Here is a 24,755-nt window from a genome sequence, read left to right as displayed (position 1 = left end):
AACATAATTGGTGCCAGTTTACTCTTTCGTTTCATAGTTCTGCTTAGAACCACTTGTAGTGTGCTGATGTATTTTTAAATAAATCTAGATGATTGTCCAAGTGCCTCCAAAGTACCGAAAGCATCAGATTCAGCAGAAGCAGTTGAGGCTTTCCAACTAACCCCTCAACAACAACATCTAATCAGAGAAGATCATCAAAACCAGAAGCTATGGGATGAAGTTCTTGCATCTCTTGTGGAAGGACCAGTATGTAAATATTTTTTAATAAGTTTCTAATATTAACAAATGATGAAAAATATTTTCCCTATGAATTATCATTTTCACAAGTCAGTTAAAACTTGGTCCTTTTATCCAATCTTCTTACCCAGTACGGCCACCTTTCAGAAATGAGGCAGCACTTGATGCTTTTAAATTGATTTTAGTCCTCTTAGCTGTTGGTTTTTTGACCTCTCTGTGCTTGAACTTGATCATTTATGGTGAGGTGCTGTTCATAGGAAGAATTTTAAGTTGTGGAACACATTCAGTTTAATCTAAAATTCATCAGGAAAGTTTTGTTATAGCTCAAAGTTACCTGATAGAAAAAGTCTTATGCAATTCAGCATAATTTTCAATGCCCACATGTTCAACCTAGGAGTAAAATAAACCATCATTTATTTAAGTATTTCATATGTTTTGGATTTTTTTCCTTTTTTTTTTTTTTTGGTAATGATAAAATTTTTAAGTGAACAGGAATTTCAAAACATCTGGGTTTTGTGTTAAGCTGTGTTTTGCAATGAAGCTTTCTTATCAAATCCCAAAAGGTAGGGGTTTCAAATGTAAATTGTTCATTCTTTGCTCACTGTTCTTATTGTCTCTAATTTTGCTTATAAATTTGATTCTCCTGTTTTCTTAGATATTAGCCCCTTGTCATGTGTAATATCGGTACTCTTCTGCTTTCTTTCCTTCAAAAAGAAAAGCTGCTGTTGTGGGTGAGGTCTAGTATCCTCTCTTGAAATTCCACTTTGTCATTTTTTAGTAATTTCTTCCTTCCAATGTTTTCTTCATTTTTCTGAGTACATTGGCCAGAACTTCTTGTGTGTCTGAAATGGCATTAATGCATATCTATATGCCCCTTTTATGTGCATTTAGAGGGAACTCTCATAGTTTTTGTGTTGCTTTTTGTTTGACAAATAGTCATCATTATGGAAACATCTTCCTGATACAGTTTGTAGACTTAGAAATGAATGAGGTTTATCAGATGCCCTTTGGATTGATACTGGAGGGTCTTTTTTCTTTGTTTCGTCTATAAATGTGATATTTTGGGTTGTCCTTGGGTAGAATGAGACTTACATGTTTAGAGGACAGAGAAAAGTGAGTTAGCTCTGTGAGAAGTATTACTTGCTTTTTAGCCAAGAGAACCAGGCATATGGAGAGTCTGACTCTGGTACGTCAGATTCTTTTTCACTTAGAGCAAGTAAGAAACAGCAAGCAGTTGTTGGTCATGGTCTGATTATTTTCTGGTTGGAGAGGGTACAGCTGGTTAGTGATAACTCAGGTGAGTTCCACCTGTGAGTGGGCAGAAGACAAAGTAGCAGATACAGGTGAAGGATAATGCCACCTGAGTGCACATGGAAGTTCTCTTTTGCGCGTCTGTTGTCTGGGTTGGACGTGTATTAGGCTTCATTCTGCGGCTTTTCATATACCCTGTTTATCAATTTTAACAAATTATTGAAGTGGTCAAATCCTGCGAGACTTGGTAGGTATGTGCAAATCAAGTATACTTTTCAACCTCTTCTTTCAGTGCAACTTTTATGTGAAAGTCACCGACAGTTCTCAAACAAAAACAATAAAAATCCTGCCCCTGGTGGCAGGATCTTACATACTTATACATAGGTCAGGTGACTGTGACATTGCTGCTAGTGGTTACTCTGAACATTTATGTACTATTGCCCTGCGTAGGTTTCATGCCCATTCTTTTCAGATAAATCAGGAACACATTTAGTAAGCCAGAAAAATTAGGTTTTGGCCAGCAGTGACTTTTAAATAAATGCATATATTACATATGTATGCTTATATCCAAACACCTTCCCAAGGCCCTATATGATCTGGCATCCATCCCTACCTACCTCTGCATTCTCCTCTTGCTGCTCTCTCAGGCCCAAACTGCTTTAGCCACAGTGACATCTGTGCTATTTAAACACACTCAACCTGTTCCTGTTCCTAGGCCTTTACACATATACTATACCTCTGACTAGAATTCTCCTCTCTGTATCTTCATGTGGGTCATCCCTTCATATCTTGTAAGTCTCTGCAAAATACTACACTCCTCAGAGAGGCCTCCCCTGGCTATCCTTTCTAAAATAGACCCTCCTTACTCTGTTGCTTTAATTTGCCTTGTTTCCTCAGATACTACTATCTGAAGTTGAGTTTTTAAAAATCTGCTCTCCTAAAGGAATATAAAATTCCATGAGAGCAGAGACTTGGCCTTTTTATTACTGCTATGTAGATGAGTGCCTGGCACATTGTAGGAAATCAAAATGTTGACATTAAATATGCTCATATTACAGGCACTTTGGAGGTACTGGGGAAATATCAGTCATTAACAAAGTAGTTTGTCAGAGAGAAGGTACCTGGTATTAAAGTTAAGTTTCTTCCGCATCTCCCCCTAACTGGTATATTCTTCTAGTGTGTTGAATAACACTTCATTGATAATTCATTTGAGCTTTATAATCCATGCTTAAAAATAAGTTACTGTCAAGACATAACTATGAAATGGAATCTTTGGGTTTTTTTTTTTTACTTGAAATTCCTGTAGCTTCTACTTTTTTTATTAACATAAAGAACAAACATAAAATATACTCCCCTACTACCAAAAAGTAACTGAGTGGAGGATTATCCCGGTGACTATTGAAAAAACTACTTTTCCTTCTAGGTTAAACAAACAGCTTGGATAAGATGGAACCCAGTAATGGCTTTTGAAGATTATAGACTACCCATCTGATCATGTTTGCTTTATAAAGCTCGACCTTCTGTAATTTAGTCCCAATTTGAGTAAACAGTAGCACCGGGAAAATATGGGATTTGGGGATTGGGGCAAAATATCACAGAAAATTATTCTAGGTAAATAAATAACGTTGATTCTTTGGGGTCTTAGATACTCGAGTATTATTGCCTAAGTGCTTTTATCTTTTTAAGCATAAAAAATAAGTATTGAAGTTTTGTAAGAGAAAAAGATTGAATATATATAGGTATATTAGAATACCATGGAGTTTTTTGAAAACAGATCTGTATGTAATGACCTGAGACAGGCTGTTGATGATTTTTTTAAGTGAAAAATAGTAATCTCTGGAATATGAAGTTTACTTTTTAAAGCCATATGTGCTGACTTTGCAACCTTTGCAACTCAATCCTAAGATTTAAAAACTAATGTGTCTGTCTTATGGATGGGATTTCTGCAGTTTCCTATTACACATTTGCTTGTAGTTACAATCACTACTTGATTTTTTTCTTAGTAGAAAACATACTGAATGGGATTGACACTTTTTTCCCCAATTATTTGGAATTCTTTTGATATATTATGAAATGCTAACCTTTTTTTCTTCTCCTTGGGTACCATTCTAGAATTTTCTGAAAAAATTGGAACAATCTTTTATGTGTGTCTGCTGCCAGGAGCTAGTTTACCAGCCTGTGACAACAGATTGCCTCCACAATGTCTGTAAAGTAAGTAGAACTCCTTTCTCATTTTCCCTTGTTAGGCCAGAAGGCACACTAACCTCCAAATCTCTTTTCAGCACGCGAACAAGCATTTTTTTCATGAAGCAGAATAGATAAGGAACCTTGCTGGTTAGGAAGCATTTAATTACATCTTGGTGGTGAATCCATGTTTTAATTCTATAGTAATTCAAATCTGTATAGTCTCAACATTCTATCATGTTTGAAATTATTGAGGAGGGGTTGAAATAGAGAAGAAAGTAATGTGTTGCTATTTTCTGTTACAGCTTACGTACGTTTCACATATTATAGTGCAAACTGAAATAATTTTGTGTACTTGAGGGGACCTAGAACAGATTCTGTCTGGCAGCATGCCCAGAGGAGTTGAATATTGTCTTATCAGTGTGGTGTAAAAGGAATTTGAATTTCACTCAAACCAAGGTTGGAATCTTGTTCTACTGTCTGGTGGTTACGTGCCCTGACCTAACTTCTGAACTTAGTTTCTTTTGTAAAATGGAAACCGACCTTCCACATAAGTGTTTGTATGTGACCTTGAGTCAGTTAAGTAGAGCTAAATATATTTTTGGAAAGCACATTATACATTGACTTCATAAAATAGATAGGTAATTTAGTTTTAAGCAGGGGACTCCTGAGTTGTTTTTCTTTTGTGCTCTATCAGGAAAGATCAGCATTAAAATCCAACCTAGAAGGTGAGGCTAGTGGAAGCATGCAGAATTCTAACATTCATTTTTACTGGATGAGGAAATTAATGTATACAAAAGTGGTCATTTACCTGAAGTCTCACAGTATGTGTTAGAGGTGGAACTAAAGCCACGTCTGTAGGTTAATTTTCATAGTGCAGATTCAGGCCTTGACAGTTGTTCATGTTTTATGTTTCTCTTGTTGCCAAACAGTAAGTTTCTAGTTCTGTTTAAAAGCCTAAGTTGTTGAGTACTTTCTATATGCTTTACCCTCAGATGAAATGAGGTGTTTTTTTATTTTGTTTCATTTTGGTTCTGGTTTTGCCTTAGGATTGCTTACAGCGCTCCTTTAAGGCTCAAGTGTTCTCCTGCCCTGCTTGCCGGCATGATCTTGGCCAGAATTACATCATGATTCCCAATGAGGTTCTGCAGACACTACTTGACCTTTTCTTCCCTGGCTACAGCAAAGGACGATGATTTGTCTACTTCTACTGTGTTGCTCCCCGTGGCTTTTTGGACAATAAAGAATCTAAAATGGTTGGGGTGGGGGGGGGTGGAAGCAATGGTGGACCATATCTCTCACGTTCTGAAGCAGCTAATCCTCTTTCCTACGTAGCCATCATCTTGTGTGTGTAGTAAGAGGCCCATTTCTCAACTGTCTTTTAAATATCAAAAGGTAGTTCTTGTCAGTTTAACAACTAGTTTTAATGAGTAAAAAGTCAAAGCCTCAGCTCTAGTTGATATCCAAGTTATGATTTATTTTGCAACTACCTCAGGACAGAAAAAATTTATGGGGATTTTTTAAATCATTGAATAATTAGTTAAATGAAATTTTAGCTACACACTGCCTCCCAAATATTAGTTGTGCCTGGTTCATGTAATTTGATTTTCAGAAAAGGAAGTGACACTTGAGATTGTTGGAATGAACGCAGCTTCTGTAGTATGCATAATACATTTTTAATGTCTTCTTCCATTACAGTGTGTGTTTTGCAGGACAGGTTCATTTTTTTAGCCAATTTTGTGAGCTCCATTGTGCTTTTTTCTGGTGTTTTATGCAAGGTGACTACTAATGAAAACAATATGAATGCATTGTTGCTGCATTAGTGTAATGTGGTGTGGTTTTGCACTTAAAAGAGGTATTCAGATGATCTGGTTGTAAATGTTCATGTGAAAAGCCTCTTCTGTACTAGTCAAACTGCTTTTAGTGAGTCTCACCAGTGGTTTTACATCTGCAGAGCATTGAGGACTGGGCTGACTTTTTGAGAGGATTGAAATTGCTTCATATTGTGATCCTAAATTTTATATTCACTATATTCCCTAAAATATACCTTAATAAATATTTTATGACCAGAAAAATAGTTCATCTTGTTTCACTTTTTTACGTTTCTCTGGCTTATATTTGTAGGTGTTTTTAAGAATCGGTCATTTCCAGAGTATTTCATTGTGTGTTTTTACTGAAACATTTTGCACAATTTTTTACTCTTAATTTTTGGTATTGAGAACTAGTATGAAATCTTAAGCACTAAGGGACCGATTTCACCCTGGGTTTGATCTTTCGGGTTGTTTTTAACTGAATGGGGAAAAAGTTTTCAAATTAAGAACCAAGTGACTATTCTTTTATCTATAACAACCAAGTCTTATGTTCAATTTAAGCGTAATCAGTGCTACTTGTTTCACAAACCTGAGAATATTCTAAAACAGTTCTAGTTTCTGAAACAATTTTCATAAAACTTTTAATATTATCGAATCAGTTTTCCTACCCCTGAATTCAGAGCCATAAATATAGCCAATATTTATTGAATATTTGCTTTGCATTTGTTCATGTGTATTTATTTAATTCTACTGACTGTCCTAATAGGCAGGATTTCTTATCTTCTTATGGATGAATATCAAAGGCACAGAAAGGTTAAGAAACTGGCCAAAGTTCATAGGGCAAGGAAGTGCCAGAACTGTGCTGTAAACAGGCTATCTGAGTCCAGAACTGGCAATCTACTTCTGGGCTATGTAGACTCTCACATTTGAATATAAGCCAGACTGGTTTCAGTGCGTTTTCCTGCATTCAGTTAAGCTCAAAATCAGCTCTGGGAAACACAGCACCGTGATTGGAGCTACTGTCACTTAGGGCTAGTTTTAAACATTAGAATCATTTTTATTTTGAAGAATCAAATTTAAATTAGATTGAAAATGAATCATTAAATTGCATCATCTGGTATTTTATTTCCTCTGGCATTGGCCATATTGCTGCATGAAGGGTGGAGAATACCTTCCAGTTTCAGCTACTTGAATTTGTTCTACCACTTTTTAGGGAAATAAGGAATTCCCACATTTATGCTATATGTTGTTTTAACTTTGCTATAAAATGATAGATTATGGAAAAAAAAGGTGATTACAGCTTAACACGTTCAGAAGTGTCAAGAATGTCCCAAAGCTATACAATTTTATATTACTCTTAAACTTTTTTCTAAAGACTTCAAGTTTTTTTACATAAATATTTCAGTTTGTATCTAGAAGATACTTTCAGAAAGCATAACCACAATATGTTGTCACACATGTAAAAAAATTTTTTAATTATATCATCAAATCTAGTAAATATTTGTTCGAATTTCCATTGTGTCAAATGTCATACATGGATATTTAAGTTTGTTTGAATCAGGATCTAAATAAGGACTTTACATTGTTACTAATTGCTATCTCGTAAGTATCTTTAATCTGTGTATATCCCCTTAATCTTTTTTTTCCCTTTGCCTTTTACAGTTTGCATTTTGAAATGTTCTGGAGCCTTTCAAACAATAGATTTTGCCAATTATAACCATGTGGTATAGTTTAACCTGTTTCTCTTTATTTTCTATAAATTGGTCTAACTCAAGACTGACCAAATTCAGGCTTGAATTGGGTAGCGGGGGGCGGTGGCAAGACTTCCTCATAAGTGGTGTGGTCGTCCTTCAGGAGGGTGGTACATAATGTCTCGTTGTCTCTTGGGCATAAGTTTGAAAGCTGAGGGTTTTACTGGATTCTGTTACATTTAGTAAGTTATACTGATTGCTGAGCACTCAGCCACTTTCATAAGGGTAGGAGTTTTCTTTTTTCTAGTTAGAGTAGGCAGATCCTCTGGTTTTAGAACTCACTTCTAAATAATACGGTTCATTCAACAAATATGTGCATGTTAGTATGTTTAAGGGTATTAGATAATCTTTTGGCAGCTGGCAATCAAAAACACCCTTAGCTCTCTTACAACCCTGCTGTGACAGTTTGGCTAACATAAAGGGGCCCTGCCTATATAAAGCTTAAAGCTTTGGATCTCAGTATAGATCCTACTTATAAGAGCTGGGGATCTGCTCTGACTTGCCCACTGTCTATTTCTCTTTGTGCACCAGGGACAAAACCTTTCCCCGTTCTTCTTCAGGACACTCTGAAGATAGAGCTCATTACTGCCTACCTGTCTGATTTGTCTGTCTTAATTTGAGGAAATAACTTGGTGGCCCACTCAGCACCAGCTCACAGTAAGAAGTGTTTATCCTTACTTGTCCACTGACTAGTGCTGACTAGTCCCCACACCAGACCTTTAAATCTCTGAAAGAACTGATATTTAGTAACATGGGTTAATCAGAGGCTACACAGGAAAAAAAAAAAAAAGATTAAACACCAGTCACTGGACACAAGGAATCAAGAGCCAGCTAGAGGGACCAAGCAGGCCGACCAAATGATGTATTGAAAAAAATGAATGAAAGAATAAGAGTTTTACAACTATATCCTCAAGTATGAAATTGCATAGTATTGATAGAGTAAGAACAAGCTGCTGTGCAAAGAGTAATTTGAGATTAAAATTCTTTGAAATAAACATGGCTGTGAAAACAAAATGCAACAGACAAAACAGAATGGACACTGCCAGAATTTGAATGTGTTGCCGAGTAATCCATTATATGAGTATCCTGCAGTCTGTCTATGCACGTCCTGATATATAGGTTGTTTCCAGGATTTCGCTATTATAAGGCAAGCTGCTGCGAACCTTTGTCTTTCGAAAATAGTTGTTGGACATTTCTTATAAAATTAATTACGTGCTTAACATACAACCCATCAATTTCATTAATATTTATTCAGGAAGAATGAAGACCTATTTCTAAAGCAGTTTGTGCCGTTTTACACTGCCAGCAGTGTATGAGAGTTCAGGTTGCCACAATCTCACCAACACTTCATTTTGTTCTTTCATTATAACCATTCTGGACAGAGGGGGCGTGTAGTCTCTGTAGGAGACAAGAGTGGGTTGAAAATTTAGTGACCAGAACGACTGTAGTGGTCATTTTTACTTTTCACCAGGTATTTCTGGCTCAAGTGCACGTGTTAGGATTATACATCCCAACCTCCTTGTGCTTGGCCAGGGCCATGTGACCAGCTGGTCAGTTAGTTGTATCAAATGCTATGTGTCACTTCCGAGCAGAGCATTTCATTGCCCTCCAGAGTTTTCTTTCCCCTTCCATGGAGACCAGTAGCATCTAAATAGAGCTTTTCTATCAGAGTGGGGTCCCCAGCCAATTTGTGATGTACATGCAACGTGAGTGTGAAGTAAATTTTAAGAGCATAAGGTTTTTGAGTTGCTAACACATGACCCAGCCTTTCCTGACTGATAGCATTCCTAAATTCCTCAGCCTACCAGTAGACATGAAATTGAATTTAATTGATCTTTTTAATACTTTGGCACTAGAACGTTTACTGTTTTTAAACGGAATTCTTTACTATCCAAATTAATTGACAAAGCTATTGATAAATTGGTTGGTGGCATGGTAGGCAACCTCTAAGATGGTCCCCAGTGATCTCTACCTCCTGGGCTTCATGCCCTGTTGTAATCTACTCTCTGTGAGTGTGGGCTGGAATGCTTTTATTCAACTCATGTAATGTAGTGAATAGAAGTGATGGGATGTCACTTCCAAAGTTAGATACTGTGGCTTCCACTTGGGCACCCTCTCTTGCTCAAGAGAGGCTCATGTGGCAAGATACTGATGTCTCCACCCAATAGCCAGTAAGATCCTGAAGCCAGAGAGGGTGAGTATGGAACTGGATTCTCCCCTAGTCAAGGCTTGAGCCTTCATGCTTTCTGTTAAGAAGTATCCTGTTGGGCTTTCCTGGTGGTGCAGTGGTTAGGAATCCACCTGCCAATGCAGGAGAGGGTGGTTCAAGCCTTGGTCCGGGAAGATCCCACATGCCGCAGAGCAGCCAAGCCCGTGTGCCGCAACTACTGAGCCTGCATTCCACAACTATGGAAGCCCACGTGCCTAGAGCCCATGCTCCGCAACAAGAGAAGCCACCTCAATGAGAAGCCCACACACCACAACGAAGAGTAGCCCCCGCTCGCCACAACTAGAGAAAGCCTGCACTCAGCAATGAAGATCCAATGCAGCCAAAAATAACTAAAAATTAAAAAAAAAAAAAAAACTCCTGTTATTCACATTGTTCTTCCCCTATGGGTAATGTGGTGTTTTTCTCTAGCCACTTTCAAGATTTTTTTTTGTCTTTAATTTTCAGAAGTTCGGTTATGATGTGACTAAGCATGAGTTTCTTTAGGTCTGTCTTGTTTTGGGTTCATTCAGCTTCTTGAGTCTAGATTATATCTTCTGTCAAATTTGGAGACTTTGCAGCCATTTTTTCTTCAAATGTGATTTCAGCCCTGTACTTTTTCTTCTCTCCTTCAGAACTTTAATGCCATGAATGTTTGTTTTGTTGTTGTCCCACAAGTCTCTGAGATTCTGTTCATTTTTACTCACTTTATAGTCTCTATTGTTCAGATTAGATTAATTCTTAGTGATCTGCAGGTCCACTGATAATTTCCTCTGCCATCTATATTCTGCTACTGAGCCCATCGGGTAAGTTTTTTCTATTTTGGTTATTGTATTTTTCAGTTCTAAAATTTGTTTGGGTCTTCCGCATATCTCTTACTCAAGTTTATATGATGAGTAATTTTGTACTGGATCCTGGACATTTTGAGTAGTATGAGAATCTTATTCCTATTTAAATCTTCTATTTTATAAGGCCAACTGTTTAGGTTCAGCGGGGTTCAGGCCCAGTTTTGTGGTTCAGTGTCAATTTTCAAAGCCTCTGCGTTGCTATTCTGGTTCACCTCCACTTGAATGCTACCCAGAAACCAATCTGAAACCTCAGCAGTAGTCCACCTATAGTTCGCTTTGCCATGTTGATTATGGTCAGTTTCATGCGTGGTCTGCTTGAGGGTCTGCCCAAGACTTCATTAATAGATTTAAAGGAACCCTTTCTCCAGCTTCTTTCTCTCTGTAATCCTCCCTCAACCTCTAGTTGGGATGGTTAAGATGCTGCCTCTTTGCAGCTGGTCACTCAGTACAGGGCAGGGATGGTCCACAGGGCTCCTCCCCACAGTCTTGGCCACATCTAGTGAGTATGGGGATGGGTGTTCACTTGGAATGGGGCAGGTATAATCAAATGGATTTTTTCATACAGGTCACCCTTTTCCCATCCTTTGGCTTATGAGAGCAGGCTTTTTGTTTTCTTCATCTGTACCCATTGATGTTTTCAGGTTTTAGGTTTTTCTTGCACCCAAATCAGGAAAGTAAAAAGGTGGCAAAAGAAAAACCCCAGGAAACTGCCAGGTCATTTCTCAAGTTCCAAAGTGCCTCCCCAGGCTACCACCTTTTTTCCACCTTTCAGAGCCTTTTGATAGTTGCTTTATATATTTTGTCCAGGGTTTTTGGTTATATTTAGTAGCAGCAATGAGATGAAATGTATTTACTCCATCTTGTGTGGTACTCAGGGTCCTTCAAGTAGCCTTTCAAAAATGGATAAAATACTATAAACAAAGCAGACACTTTCATCAGTCACCCTGCCCATTCCCCTCCCCCTCCCAAGAAATTATGAGTTCAGTGTTGCCTTTTCTGTTTATACTTAGGTATTCATAAACAAAATATAGTATTTCAAATGTTAAAATCTGCAAATTTTATTTCATTGGACTTTATGCTTTAAGATAGTCTTCTCTTTTAATAGGTAAACTTACTCTCTATGTGTGTTTTACTGGAATGTTTATTCCTATCATTGCAGTTTGTTTACTGTTACGGAGGAGGCAGGAGTAATTCTTACCTTTCCTCCATATTCTCATAATTGAAGAGGATTTGATCCTCCCTGCCCCACCCCTGCCACATACACACACTGGACTGAAAGGTAATGTTTCTATCATTTTGTGATCATCCTTAATCTTTCAACTTACTATACTTTAGAGCATATTGATATGATTGATATTTATAAAATGGTCAATAGCTCAGTTGTTTGCTGAATAAAACAAATATATTTTTGTTTCCCTTCAGATTACCTTTTCTGACCTATTAATGTTTAGTATTCGTTATAACTTTTTTTTTAAAACTCAAGTTATTTTAAATATGACTTGCTGTTTTACTTGACAAGTTTTGTCTGTTTACTCACTGTTTCTTGTTGAATACTTCAAGATGTTTTTTTACCGTAGACTTTTCAGTGAAAGTCTATGAACAGTAAATTTTCTCAGTCTTTGTGGGTCTTTTTTCCCACTGATTTTAGAAAGATAAATTGGCTGGGTTTAGAATTCTAGGTTGCTAGTTATTCTTTCTGTAGCATTCTGTAGGTATTCCATTGTGTTCTGGCATCTTTTATTGCTGAAAAAAGTTGGATGTCATTTTGATTATTTCTTTGAAGGATATATGTTTTTCCCCCCAATAACTTTGGAGTTTCACTAAAATCTGTCTAGGTGTGGATTAATTGCTGTTTGCTTTGCTTTGGGATTCATTGTACTCCTTTAAATTGAAAATGCAGTTCTGGAATTTAAAGTTTTTCTTTTAAAAATAATTGTTCCAGTTTTTCTATCTCCTTCTTGACCTCCTAGAAGTTTGCAGCAGTCTACCCTCCATACCTTAGTATCTGTTACATCTTTCATCTCTTTACCCACTCTGTGCTATGGTCTAAGTGATTTCCTTATATCTTCCAATTCACTGAATTTTCTCTTTGAGTCTAGCCCACTTTTTAACTGAACCAGTTGTTAATTTTGTTGAACGGGACTCTTTCATGATGCAACTAGTATGAATTTGGCTTGTGCATTCACATGAAGCAAAGATTCTTGTTAGTAACTTTGTTTCCACCTGTGGCCTGGGAGGGGAAGCTTGTTTTCCTGCTGTGACCCTGAGCTAGAAATACCAGTTTTTCAGTCCTGGTATTGGAACATAACTTTCCCAATTCTAAGCATACCCCATTCTTGCTGCTTCTTACTATACATTATAACTGCAGCCTCGATTCCTAACATCTCTTCCCTGGCATCTTGGAATCCCAATTCCTAAGACACATATCCAGTCCAGCCGCCTCCATGGGCCTCGTAGTGTCAGGTCCTTTGGGTTCCCTCTTCATTTCTGCCAAGTGGAGATTTCCTTTTCTTCCTTGAGAACCTATGTGTGTTTTTTTTTTTTTTTTTTTTTTTGCGGTATGTGGGCCTCTCACTGTTGCGGCCTCTCCCATTGTGGAGCACAGGCTCCGGACGAGCAGGCTCAGCGGCCATAGCTCACGGGCCCAGCCGCTCCACGGCATGTGGGATCCTCCCAGACCGGGACACGAACCCGTATCCCCTGCATCGGCAGGCGGACTCCCAACCACTGCACCACCAGGGAAGCCCCCTATGTGTGTTTTTTAATGGGGGGAAGAGAAGTATTTCACTGGCATATCCATGTCTTTGGAGCAGGGATAGCAACAGTTCCCGTATATGTTCATTCTGTGTCCAAAAAGAATTGAGTACCGTTGGTATTTTTCATACCAACTTACTACTCGCACACCCTGTGAGGTAAATGCCATCATCTCCATTTTACTGGAGATAAGAGAGTTACTCATCCTAAGTCACTGACGGTAGTCAGGAGCAGATTTAGAATTTTAAGCTCAAGGCTCTGTTACTTTCCACTACTTTTTCTGCTTCACTATGTTGTTTGATTATTTACTCCAGTATTTTCATATTACATCCTTTTGCTCTTCGAAAACCAGGTTTGGACACTATTTTAAAGAGAACCGGTGTGTAACCTGACTGAATTTCATCTGAAAATGTCTGAGTGGTTGTTGCATGGCACCTATTTCTTTTTAGAGACTCTTCTTGTTTGCATACTGTAAAAACCATGGGCTTCATTCCTAAATGCAACCAGTTTCTGGGAAATAATGAAGTTGCTTAAGGATGATACTGAGCCTGCTTAACTGGCTCCTTTCAGCCTCTCATCCCCAAACTGCCTCTTCTTGCTCAGGAGCATTAGACCTCAGACTGACAGCACTGGTGTGAATGGCAGATGCTGTCCCAGGCTAAAGGCTGTCTTTCTGACAAAATGCAGAAATAGTGCTGACTCTGCTCTCTACGCCCCGACTCCCCCACCCCACCCCCAGCCAACATGGCTGGCACCACACACTATACTCACTCCTTTGCTATTTGCAAGTTTATGTAACAGCCTACCCAACTGTCTCCTTCCATGGAAAGTATTTTCTTCACTGTCTTTTGGAATGCATTGAAGCTGCTTCTCTTAACCAATAAAAAAATCTAGTTCTTCTATTTTGGGGAACTTTAATATTCCTATGCAGTTCATGTTGGATAAAATGTCTTGAATGCAAGCAAGTTATCTTTTTCCATTCTTTATGCCAGACTTTTAAGAAAGAATCTGTTTGTAATCTAATTGTACTTTGGCTGCTTCCTACTGCAGTGAGTAGCAATTTTGGATCAAGTTCCCAGTGGCAGCACTGTTGGGGGAAATTCTGCATTTTTTTAGGATGACTGATATCACTCCTGGTGCTGTTGGATTCCACCCTGTTTTCTGGGAATTTATAACTTCGGCTGTTACTTAAAGCACTTAAATCTTATGAATCTCACCAAGTTTTTTGTTGTATTTTTTTCAAATGATCTTCAGAAGTGCTTTTGTAGGAAATTGAAAATGTCATACCCCAAACTCCACAAACGCTTTTACTAGTGCTTTTACAGTGCAACAGACAGATCAAAATCACACTAAAATTCTCTTGCATTGGTTCTGAAAACCCTAGACCTCTATAAGAGATCCAGACCCCCAGAGAGTCATGGAGGCCCATTTAAAAAAATAATTTGTAGTTGATTTTTTTCAACCTTCCACTGTCCATTGATTCTCTTGAATTCAGGAGAAATTACAGGCAAGCTCCAACCTGCATTTCAGAACTTAATTTGTCGAAGAATGATGGCCATAATCTATGACTTAATGTAGGTTGAAAATGAAATCTCTTCTATGAATTTGTACAAATATTTCCCGTAGGAACAATGATACAGAGGAAAGAGGTAGATTTCCAGGTTAGCCTTCAGAAGCCTCTTAAACCCTAATTGAGCAGCACGGCTTTTACGGAAAAGGTATCCAGTAACCCTTCCCAGTTCCAGGCACCAGAGACTGCCCCCTCCCCTAGATACACTACATGTTCCAAAACAAACTTCGGGATGGGTGATCTGACAGCAGAGATTGTAGCTTCTTTAATATCAGGGACTTATTCCCCATCCTGAGGAAGTTATATATATGAGAGGTGGGGAGAAGACATGGGAAAAGCTCCAGATGGACAATGTGTACGAAGGCTGGGAAGTTAGTTGGCAAGGTAAAGCTACAGCCGGGAGGCCCCCCGGAACAGGGAGGGCTAGGGGAGGGGGGAAGGGGGAGATCAAGTACTCAATGAAGCAAGCGATAAGAATTACATATGAACAGGAGAAGCAAGAAAGAGGAAAAAGAACATTATACACTCACCTGCACAGACCACACATCTTGGTTAGTCATACACAGCAGGGTCCCTGCCTGCTTCTGTGGCCAGTAATAAGCAGGCGGGTCCTCCAGCCCCTCAGGCTCCCTTCCTGGGAGGTTTCCACCAGCCCTGTCCTCAGGGCTTTGCTGCTCTCTGGACTCAGTTTTCAACTTCACAGACATCCTAACCCCGAGGTAGTCACCCCCCTGCCTCTTACTTCCTTAACTCTGGCCTCAGGTTTGGCTCCTGTATGGTTCCCTCAGTTCTGAACTCTTGCCGCCTAGTTGGTTTCTAAGAAAGACTTCCTTGTCCTTCCTCTTCTCTCAGCGTCCTCCCCTCCCACACACATTTCCCTCCTAATCATGGGGTCCTCCCTCTACCCCTCTATTGAGAGACCTTCCCACTCTGCTATGTCTGGTGCCCCCCCTCCCAGCCTCTTTCTCATCCAGGGAACTTGGACCCTAGGTCTCTTGGTCCACTCGCCACCCACCCTCCACCCAACACTGCTTCTCTCCTCTTCCTCCACCTTCTGCTTACTGCTGGCCTGGCTTCCTCCTGCCCTCCACCCTTTCCTTTTGTCAGACCCTGTGCTCGCAAGTCAACTTTTTAACCATCCCCCTTCCCCATTCTCTTGATTTCTCTCCTCTTCCTAATTTGAGGGAGTTCTCTCCTGCCTCCTTAATTGGGCCAATTGTTCATGCTCTTGACTCCCTTCTCTTCCTTCTCCCCCTGGAGAACTTTCTCCCACCTCCCCTACCCCCCCATCTGGCTTTTCTTTCCCCCCAGTATTTCTTTCATCTGCCGTGTCACTGAGCTAATGATGTTCCTTCCTCTTCCACATCTGGATCCTTCTCCCCATCCTACCACAGACCCCTACCACCACCTCCCCCATTTCCTTGCTGTTCCTAACCTGCATCTTTTTCCCACTTTCAGTTCTCTTCTCTCCCTCCTTCCCCAATTACAAATCCTCCCCACCCAAGGACCGCACCCCCTCCCCAATACCTTTTCTCCTTTTCCCTCAAAGCCCTCCATCCTGAGCCAGGGTCCCTTTTTTCCTCTCTGGACCCTATTTGCATTCCGTATGATCTCGACTCTAGGCTCAAACCCCTCCTCCCCCTTCTTGACTCCAGAAAGATTCGGATACCTTTCTTCGACCCCAGCGTTTATTCCTCATCTTCTTTCTTCCTTCCCTATTTCCCAGGGATTCTTAAAACCCTTTACATATGAGATTGAAAATAACCAAATGCTAAATAAGATGGAGAATACAGATACTAAGGCCTTCGAATATGCTTCTCCCTCTTGCTGAACACCCCCTTCGCCCCTTCTCCACATCTAGTCATGGCCGGCTTCTTTTTGTTCAGATTTTAGCCTGAAAGTCACCTTGTAAGAGAATCATTCCCTGGTCACCTAATATAAAGGATTCCCAAACACCACCCACCCACAGACCATACTGGTTTTTGTTTTCTAAAGAACATTTAATACTGTAAAGTCTTGATGTGTTTGTCCATCTAGAATTGATGTCCCATGAAAGAGGACTTAACTTTCTTGTTCATCTTCTATCTCTGTCATTTAGAATGGTGCCTGGTACATAATGGCTCAGTCAGTTTGCTGAATAAGTTAGTGATTTCTAGGTACCAGACACTATGCCAAGTGCTCACTCAATCTTGTTTAATCCTTACAACAAGGCTGACTGAAGTAAGTACTTTTATTATTGCTATTTTATACCTTAAGTAACTGAAGTGCAGAAAGGATAAATGAATTTGCCTGTTGTCTCAAAACAGTTGGTATATCTGAGAATTTAATCCAGATCTGTATGAAGTCACGGCTCATGTTCCTCCCACTTTCTCTGGTGGTCCAGAGGAAAAGGGCCCTTAGGAATGGAAAGGGAAAGAAGATGGATCTGAATGCAAGGTAAGTCAAACTAGAGTCAGGACTCCTGTGCTGGTACAGGGAGTGCAGGATGTATAGAATAGGACACTAGATCCTACGTGAAGATGAGGATAATAACAGGAGCTAACACTTAGGAGCACTTACTTCGTGCCAGGTTCCAAACAATATATCGAATTCTCTCTCACCTAGGAGTGGTAATGTCATCTTACAGATAAGGCGACTGAGGCTCAGAGATGCTAATTATCTTCTCTGAGGCCATACAGGTACGATATAGGGGAGCTGGGATACCACCCCAGGCAGTCTGACTACAAAGCAAGTACTCTGGTTGCTATCCTGCAACTACAGCCAGCAGGAAAATAAACAGACTTATGAGAGTAGTATGCTCTGTGTTGGGCACCAACTCCTGCTTCCTGGATTCTTATCTTCTGGACATTCTGGAATGACCTCAGCTGATGTAACACTCCTGCCTCCTGGCTTACCTCTTACTGCTCTCCACAGAGGAGGTGATTGATGATCACCACGTTACTCCACTAGCACTGGGGAAGGCCCCCCCCCCCCTTTTTATCTCCTCCCTTCACCTGGGATCAGCAGAGGGCGGCAATTCTGGATTAGCACATCTGCTCTACAGACTCAAGCTTTTTTCTTGAGTGGGGTGTCCCCGGGCTCAGATTGCTGAAGCATGGGGGTAAAAATGGAGAAGCAAGCCCTTCCAGCTAGAGATCTAAAACCACAGTCTCCAATTGGCTTCTTATTGATAATAAAGCTGATTTGTTTTCCAAATGGCAGGAGCAAGCCTAGCAGGCCAGACAGGCGGAAGCACAGGTGGCATCAGCCCTAGGACAGTCTGCTCCCGGTCATAGAGGGATTTTCCTCTCAAAATGGTAAGATTTGCATAAAAGATGCAAGGTTGACTAAGTCCAGCCTCTTCCTCACCCCTGCCTGCCTCCCCAGACCCATCCCTTAAAGGCTTAGAGTTCTGGAAATGTCTCTGAAATGTGAACAAAGAAAGCTGAGAAACAACAAAACCTGGGACTTGTTAGAAATGCAAATTCTCTGGCCCTACCCCAGAGGTACTGAATCAGAAATGTATCAGGGCTCAGCATTCTGTTGTTTATAAGCCCTTCTGGTGATCTAGACACACTAAGGTTTGAAAACCACTGCCCTAGGTAACATCCCTAACCCTGGCTGATGTCTGAGCCTAATGCTATATCCCAGAGCCCTGCAAACCTCTCAAAGTGCTAACATCTCAGCTTCCAAACTGCTTGTCCCAGATGGCTTCTTGCACCCAAAACTGGCACCTACCTCGTTTATTTGCATGAAAGGCACCAGTTTGGTCATTGGAAAACACGTTCCCTATACGTATCTAGAGGGTTCATGATTTTTTTTTTTTTTTTTTTTTTTCCCCTGGCGTTATGCGGGCCTCTCACTGTTGTGGCCTCTCCCATTTGCGGAGCACAGGCTCCGGACGCGCAGGCTCAGTGGCCATGGCTCACGGGCCCAGCCGCTCCGCGGCATGTGGGATCTTCCCGAAACGGGGCACGAACCCGCGTCTCCTGCATTGGCAGGCGGACTCTCAAGCACTGCGCCACCAGGGAAGCCCCATGATTTTTTTAAAATTATTATTATTTATTTATTTTTGGCTGCGTTGGGTCTTCATTGCTGCGTGTGGGCTTTCTCTAGTTGCAGCGAGCGGGGGCTACTCTTTGTTGCGGTGCGCAGGCTTCCCAGTACGGTGGCTTCTCTTGTTGCACCAGCTTCTCTTGTTGCGCCGCACGGGTTCTAGGTGTGTGGGCTCAGTAGTTGTGGCTCGCAGGCTTCAGTAGTTGTGGCTCGCAGGCTCTAGAGTGCAGGCTCAGTAGTTGTGGCGCACAGTCTTACTTGCTTCGCGGCATGTGGGATCTTACCGGACCAGGGCTCAAACCCGTGTCCCCTGCATTGGCAGGTGGATTCTTAACCACTGTACCACCAGGGAAATCCTTCATGGGGTTTTCAGACTGAGCTGGGGCCCTTCCCCTCTATGACACACAGCTGCAAGGCGAGGGTTGTTCCAGGAGTGACCTGTGGCCTGTCCCAGGGCTGTGAGAAGGCCAAGGGGATGCCCAATTCACAGGATGTATGTGTGTGTCTACATCAGACTCCTCATCTTCAACAGTGCTCAAAAGGTATATTCTCCTTTACATTTTGTAGGTACTTAATGCCCCTGAATTGAATAATTTAAAATGGTTAAAATGGTAAATTTTATCACAAGGTGGGGGTGAGGGGGAACTATACAAAGCCTGTCCAGAGGCGTGTCTCCCAGGCCTGGCATTTTGTACTTAGCTTTAATAGAACCCTCACAGCATGCACTGGGAATACTGGTTTCCATGGCAGTGTCCCTCTTTGAGATCAAGGATTATTCCTTCATTCATTCAATTTATATTTGTTTGTTGAACACATACAATGTGGAAGACCCCAGCTCAGCACTGGGAATCCAATGATGAATGAGATATGGTCCCTGCTCTCAGAAAACTTAGTCTAATGAAGCAGACAAAAACCAAGTAAACAGAATAATTACTAACTGTGCAAAGAGTGTAGGATAACAAACTGAGTGCCAAGCTAGAAAATAAGAGAGAGATCCCATTTCATGGAGACGTGCAGAAGACCTCCTGAAGAGATGCTGGAACATGAAGAACAAACGGGAGCCAGCAAAGCAAAGGTGACAGGGACAAGTGCTCCAGGTGGACGATACTACACGGGCAAAGACCTGGAGCAGGGAAAGATGGCACAAGCCTCAGGTGAACGCATGAGTGACTTAATAGTGAAGACAGTTTACTTCAACTCTCTTAATCACCTGCTTTTGCCCCTAACATATTCCAGGGCAAGCAGTGAATGACCAGCAGTGGAGACAACTTGGGCACACGACCACTAACTCTTTACAGTCTGATAAGAAAGAAAAGAATTGCTGTTCACTATGATGGTTTGTTTACACATGCTTGTCCTTCCTCAGAAGGGGCTACTCCATTCCCTGATGGTCAGTCTGTGTTGAGAGCCTGGTTTCCAGCTCAGGAAGGGCAGAGTCTCCAGGTGTGTGGTGACGATGGCAGTGTGGTACCCAGTTTACACCGGTAGGAACTGGAGTTGTTCAGCCTGGGTTCAAATTCTGGCTGTTCTTTCTCATCAGCTGTGTGACCTTGGGCGTCTCTCCATACCTTCCCCGTCGTGTAACCGTGGAATGTTGTGAGGCTCCAGTGAAATAATAAACACTTAGAATAGTACCTGAGAAGTACTCAACAGATATTAATCATTTAATTATTATGTAAAAAAGGAATCATGGATCCCATCACTTCGCTACTGCTTAGTTAAGCTGAAATGAACAGTTCTACAAACTTCTAAGTGTGAGAATGAGTAGACCGCTTGCAGAGCATTCAACAGAGCACACAGACCTTTCGTCCAGGTCACTATCATAATAGCTTGAATGATGGTTGGTTGAGTAACAAACAAGGAACCAAGTAGTCAGGGTTAGAGCAGATGCTCCATAACTTTTGGGGAAGAACATATGAAGCATTTGCTATTTCTAGGGACAAGTTATTTGTGGCAGGCATGCTAGTTGCCTACCTGAAACTCATTCTTTTCCTTTTCTTCAATTAACAAACTTCTGGTTTTCTTTGGGGCGGTAACATGCCCAGGTAAAAGACCTTCTCCTACTCCCTTGCAGCTAGGAGTGGCAATTTGAACCAAGCCTGGCCAGTTAAAAGTAAGCAGAAGTTACTGGGTGGAACCTCTGGGAAAGCATTTCAAAAGCAGCTGACTTGGATGGAATCTGCCTTTTGTTTTTCCTCCTTTTTCCTGCCTAGAATGGGTATGTGATGCCCGGATATGCAGTAGCCATCTTAAGACCGTGAGGATGAGGACTATATGCAAAGGAGGCAGAACAGGAAGACTGAAGACTACCCCTCGGCTTATTATCTCTGGACTTACTGTTAAATGAGAAAAAATGAGCTGCTGTTTAATTAAACTGCTGTGGTTGTTTTTCAGTTATATGCAGCCAAACACAATTCTAGCAGAAAGGGCTAAAGTGGCATTCACTGCTAACCGAGACATACAAACTTTCTTTAGCCAAAGACACAACTAATAATGTAACGGTTCTACTGGGTTGGGTATTCTCATTACACTTCAAATTCCTCTGAAACTAGGGTACATGGGAGTTAACATTGGAAAGTGGACCAAGAAGGCATTCTTCAAATTGCAATGCTTTTATTAGAATATTATTAATTGCAGATTTTAAAAAAACTACACACATGGAAAAAGGAGAACACTCAGAAATACTATTACAGATTAGGCAAATTAGGAGGAGGAAAAAGATTTCTTCGGTGTATACAAAATGTAAACATTTGTCCTGGGATTTCCCACAGATGGCACAGTCCACAAGGACTTATTTGGAATAAAAATATTTCTATCGGATCTTCAGTATAGTCTCTATACTGCAAACTCGCTACATTGAAGTTAAAGTTACTAGCACACCCCAAGTTTTCTATGCAAAAAACTAAGTGGTCCCAATCAAGGCAACTTGAACATCAACTGCTACATGTGAAAGCAGAGGCACCAAAGCAAATCAGTCTTCCAACAAAGAGCTTCCACTCACTATGCTAATTGTATTTACATTTACCTTGAGAGAGATTACAAAAATATACACAGTATATAAAACCCCTACTTGAGTCTGTGGTGGAAAGTGAATCATTTCTTTATCAGGCACTCCAAAGCCATTAAATCAGTCACTTGAACTTAGGGAGAGAAGATTAAGAAGAGGCCCTCTTCTGTTCAGAAAATGGGGACTCGTAAACATCCATGGGTGGGCAGGTACAAACCAGGTGCTGATCTCCATAGATGTCATCAATCCGGGCAATGGTTGGCCAGAATTTGTTTTCTGGTTTCACGAAGGGCTGCAAGGGACAAAAGACGGAAATCTTCCGGGATATTCTGAGAAGTTTCTCTTGGTGGTGAAGAGGAAACTGCAATGATATTCCCACGGCCTGAGGTACCATTAGCCCAACAAGTACTCAAAAAGTATAAAAAGCTAAAATCCAAACTCCTTCATTACTGTCCATCCGAATCCCCTTGTCCCTACTCTGCTGAGCATACCACAGAGCACCTTTCACCTAAGAATCAAAGGGGAGAAAGACTGCATTTGGGGCCATCTCTCTGTTGGATGATGGTAGAAAACATCGATCCACTTGACAGGGACTCCCGTTTGGTCTTCCTGCACTGTGCACCCTGAGGATTCCCAGGCCCCTGGTTGGCATTCTGACTCTGACCTCAGAGCTCTGAAAGCCAATTCCTGGGTTCTGCATTGTTCTGACTACATGTGGTCACTATGGTGAGGAGACAGCAAGAGTGGGAGCCCTTCCGAGCAGGTGATGGCCCCTCATACACCCATGAACGTGGACCAGCTGGCACATCCAGTTTCAGAGGAGAACTTACAAGTGGGAATGCTGCCACCTCTCTGGAATACGGCCGATCCCAGTGGGAGGATGTGACACAGGTCAACGAGTGTGGAGACATCTGAGACAGAGACATGGATGGGAGAGGGGTCAGAGCAGAACACTGCCTTTTCCTTCTGCACATCACATTAACCAGTGAGGTGCAGAACTTAGAGCTCTGACCAGAAATAAAAGGAACATATTTTGGAAGAGGCGAAGTAATGCCTAACAATTTTTTTAGGAAGCCCATGGATGGAGGGTGGTGGTTTTGTTTCAGTTTGGGGGGAAGGAAATTTTGGTAGGGAAATTTTTACTGTGAAATATTTCAAATATCAGAAAGTTACAGTAATAAAATAAGCACCCAACATAAATCAACATTTTTGTCATATTTCTTAACCTTTTAAAACAAACATTACAGATACAGTTGAAGCTGCCTGCATATCCCCTTTCCATCTTATTGCTGGCCCTCCTCCCCAGCGATAACCACTACCTTGAATTTGGTTGTCACAATTCTCATCATGTTTTTATACTATTACTGCATATATTAAACTGCATAGAGCCTAGTTTGGTACACTTTTAAACCTTATATCATCCTGTGAGTATTATCCTCCACTTGCTTTTGTATCTCAGTATTGTATTCTTTAGATGTCTATTGCTATTTTTTTTAAAAAACTGCCTAAACCCTGAAAGAATCCAGAGAAAAGAGAAATAATGAGAGCAAATCATATATTCCTCCACTACCCTGTCAAACTCACACTGAGCACGGTGCTGGCCTTCTCCCGCCAGCCACTGGCCCCAGCACTCCACCTTCAGCTGGGCAGCTCTGGAACTTGTCTGAGCTCCCCTGAACATCTCATACTCCTCTGGCTTGAAGCCATAACAACAGAACCACAGCCTTTGAGGTATTCTCAATTCATGATCCCTCAGCTTAATAATGTCTGGACCTAATGCAGAACTTAGAGCTCTGACCAGATATAAAAGGAACATATTTTGGAAGAGGCGAAGTAATGCCTAACAATTTTTTTTCCAGTGTAGAGGCCATATACATGGTGAAACATTCAGGCCAAGTACCAATCTGGTTGTTCTAAGAGATAACTACTCCAATAAAAGAATATATTTATCCAGAGTTTATAAGGTAAATAATCTCAGTAGAGTACATCAAACAGAGACACAGAATGATAAGACTTCTCCAACTATATAGGGTCCTTCAGCCTCTGCTCCCTCCTTTGGAAGCCAACTGGGTCCTTGTGGGGTAAATAGCTCCCGCAACCACCAAACGCATACATAAAGTTAAAACGTATCAGAAATAACCACATTCGGGGTTTCCCTGGCGGTCCAGTGATTAAGACTTTGCCTTCCAATGCAGGTGTTGCAGGTTCCATCCCTGGTCAGGGAGCTAAGATCCCACATGCCTCGTGGCCAAAAAACAGAAACATAAAACAGAAGCAATATTGTCACAAATTCAATAAAGACTTTTAAAATGGTCAACATCAAAAAAATGTTTAAAAAAAAAAAAAGGAAAAAGAAAATAAATAACCACATTATACTTGAGTAACCACTGTTGTGTTGATTCAAGAAGATTTAAACTTCCAGGTAATGAACGTATGGTCTGCTCAGAAGAATGGCATTATTCTAGGCAAGAATATCATCTTCCAGTAAGACTTCAGAGGTTGCCGGCACACCATCCAGACACTGTTTTCTACTCTCTGGGATATTTTAGATCAAGTACCAGTGCCTACGTACCTTCAGTGGATTGACCCTAGGGTCGATGCGGCCCTCCTCAATGTCGGCGATTTCCTGCCGAATGCTGATCATGGCATCGCAGAACCTATCCAGCTCTGCCTTGTCTTCCGACTCAGTGGGCTCAATCATGAGAGTGCCTGCCACTGGCCAGGACATGGTAGGGGCATGAAATCCTGCAAAGGAGATGGGGGAACTTCTGTCACTAACTTTGACCTCCCCAATTGGGAAGAAGAGACCCTCCCCATGTTATAGTTTATCCCAAGGAAAATAATCTGATAAATTTGCTACCGTATATATCTAGGGATTCATTTTAGCATGATCTATGGAAGAAAAGCTTAGGAAATAACCTAACATCCAACAATAGAGGATTGGTTAGGCAAATTTTACTGGGCTTCCATACAATAAATATGCAGCCATTCTTAGTATTTAAATGTATATTTGTTAATATTTTTGAATGTTTACCCAACTTAAGTGAAAAAGGCAAGCTACCTAATGATATTGTCTCATTTCTATTTAAAAAATGACAAAG

At 40.9% G+C, this 24,755-nt stretch overlaps 2 protein-coding genes across 2 annotated transcripts in view; one reads left to right on the top strand and one right to left on the bottom strand.

The window, feature by feature from the left end:
* Positions 1–5,747, top strand: part of UHRF2 (ubiquitin like with PHD and ring finger domains 2) — a 76,129-nt gene extending 70,382 nt beyond the window's left edge. Inside the window, exons 14-16 of the mRNA XM_007451458.1 lie at positions 89–246; positions 3,601–3,699; positions 4,722–5,747. Of these exons, the coding sequence (XP_007451520.1) occupies positions 89–246; positions 3,601–3,699; positions 4,722–4,868 (404 nt within the window). The 3' untranslated portion in view covers positions 4,869–5,747. The remainder of the gene's footprint in view (positions 1–88; positions 247–3,600; positions 3,700–4,721) is intronic.
* A 15,283-nt stretch (positions 5,748–21,030) lies between these two features.
* Positions 21,031–24,755, bottom strand: part of GLDC (glycine decarboxylase) — a 106,529-nt gene continuing 102,804 nt past the window's right edge. Inside the window, exons 23-25 of the mRNA XM_007451457.1 lie at positions 24,227–24,399; positions 22,485–22,565; positions 21,031–21,946 (exon numbers count right to left, since the gene is read on the bottom strand). Coding sequence (XP_007451519.1) covers positions 21,803–21,946; positions 22,485–22,565; positions 24,227–24,399 — 398 coding nt within the window. The 3' untranslated portion in view covers positions 21,031–21,802. The remainder of the gene's footprint in view (positions 21,947–22,484; positions 22,566–24,226; positions 24,400–24,755) is intronic.

This window comes from Lipotes vexillifer, unplaced genomic scaffold, assembly GCF_000442215.2.
Source record: "Lipotes vexillifer unplaced genomic scaffold, Lipotes_vexillifer_v1.1 scaffold260, whole genome shotgun sequence".
NCBI lineage: Eukaryota > Metazoa > Chordata > Mammalia > Artiodactyla > Lipotidae > Lipotes > Lipotes vexillifer.
This window is presented reverse-complemented; position numbering and strand designations above follow the sequence as displayed.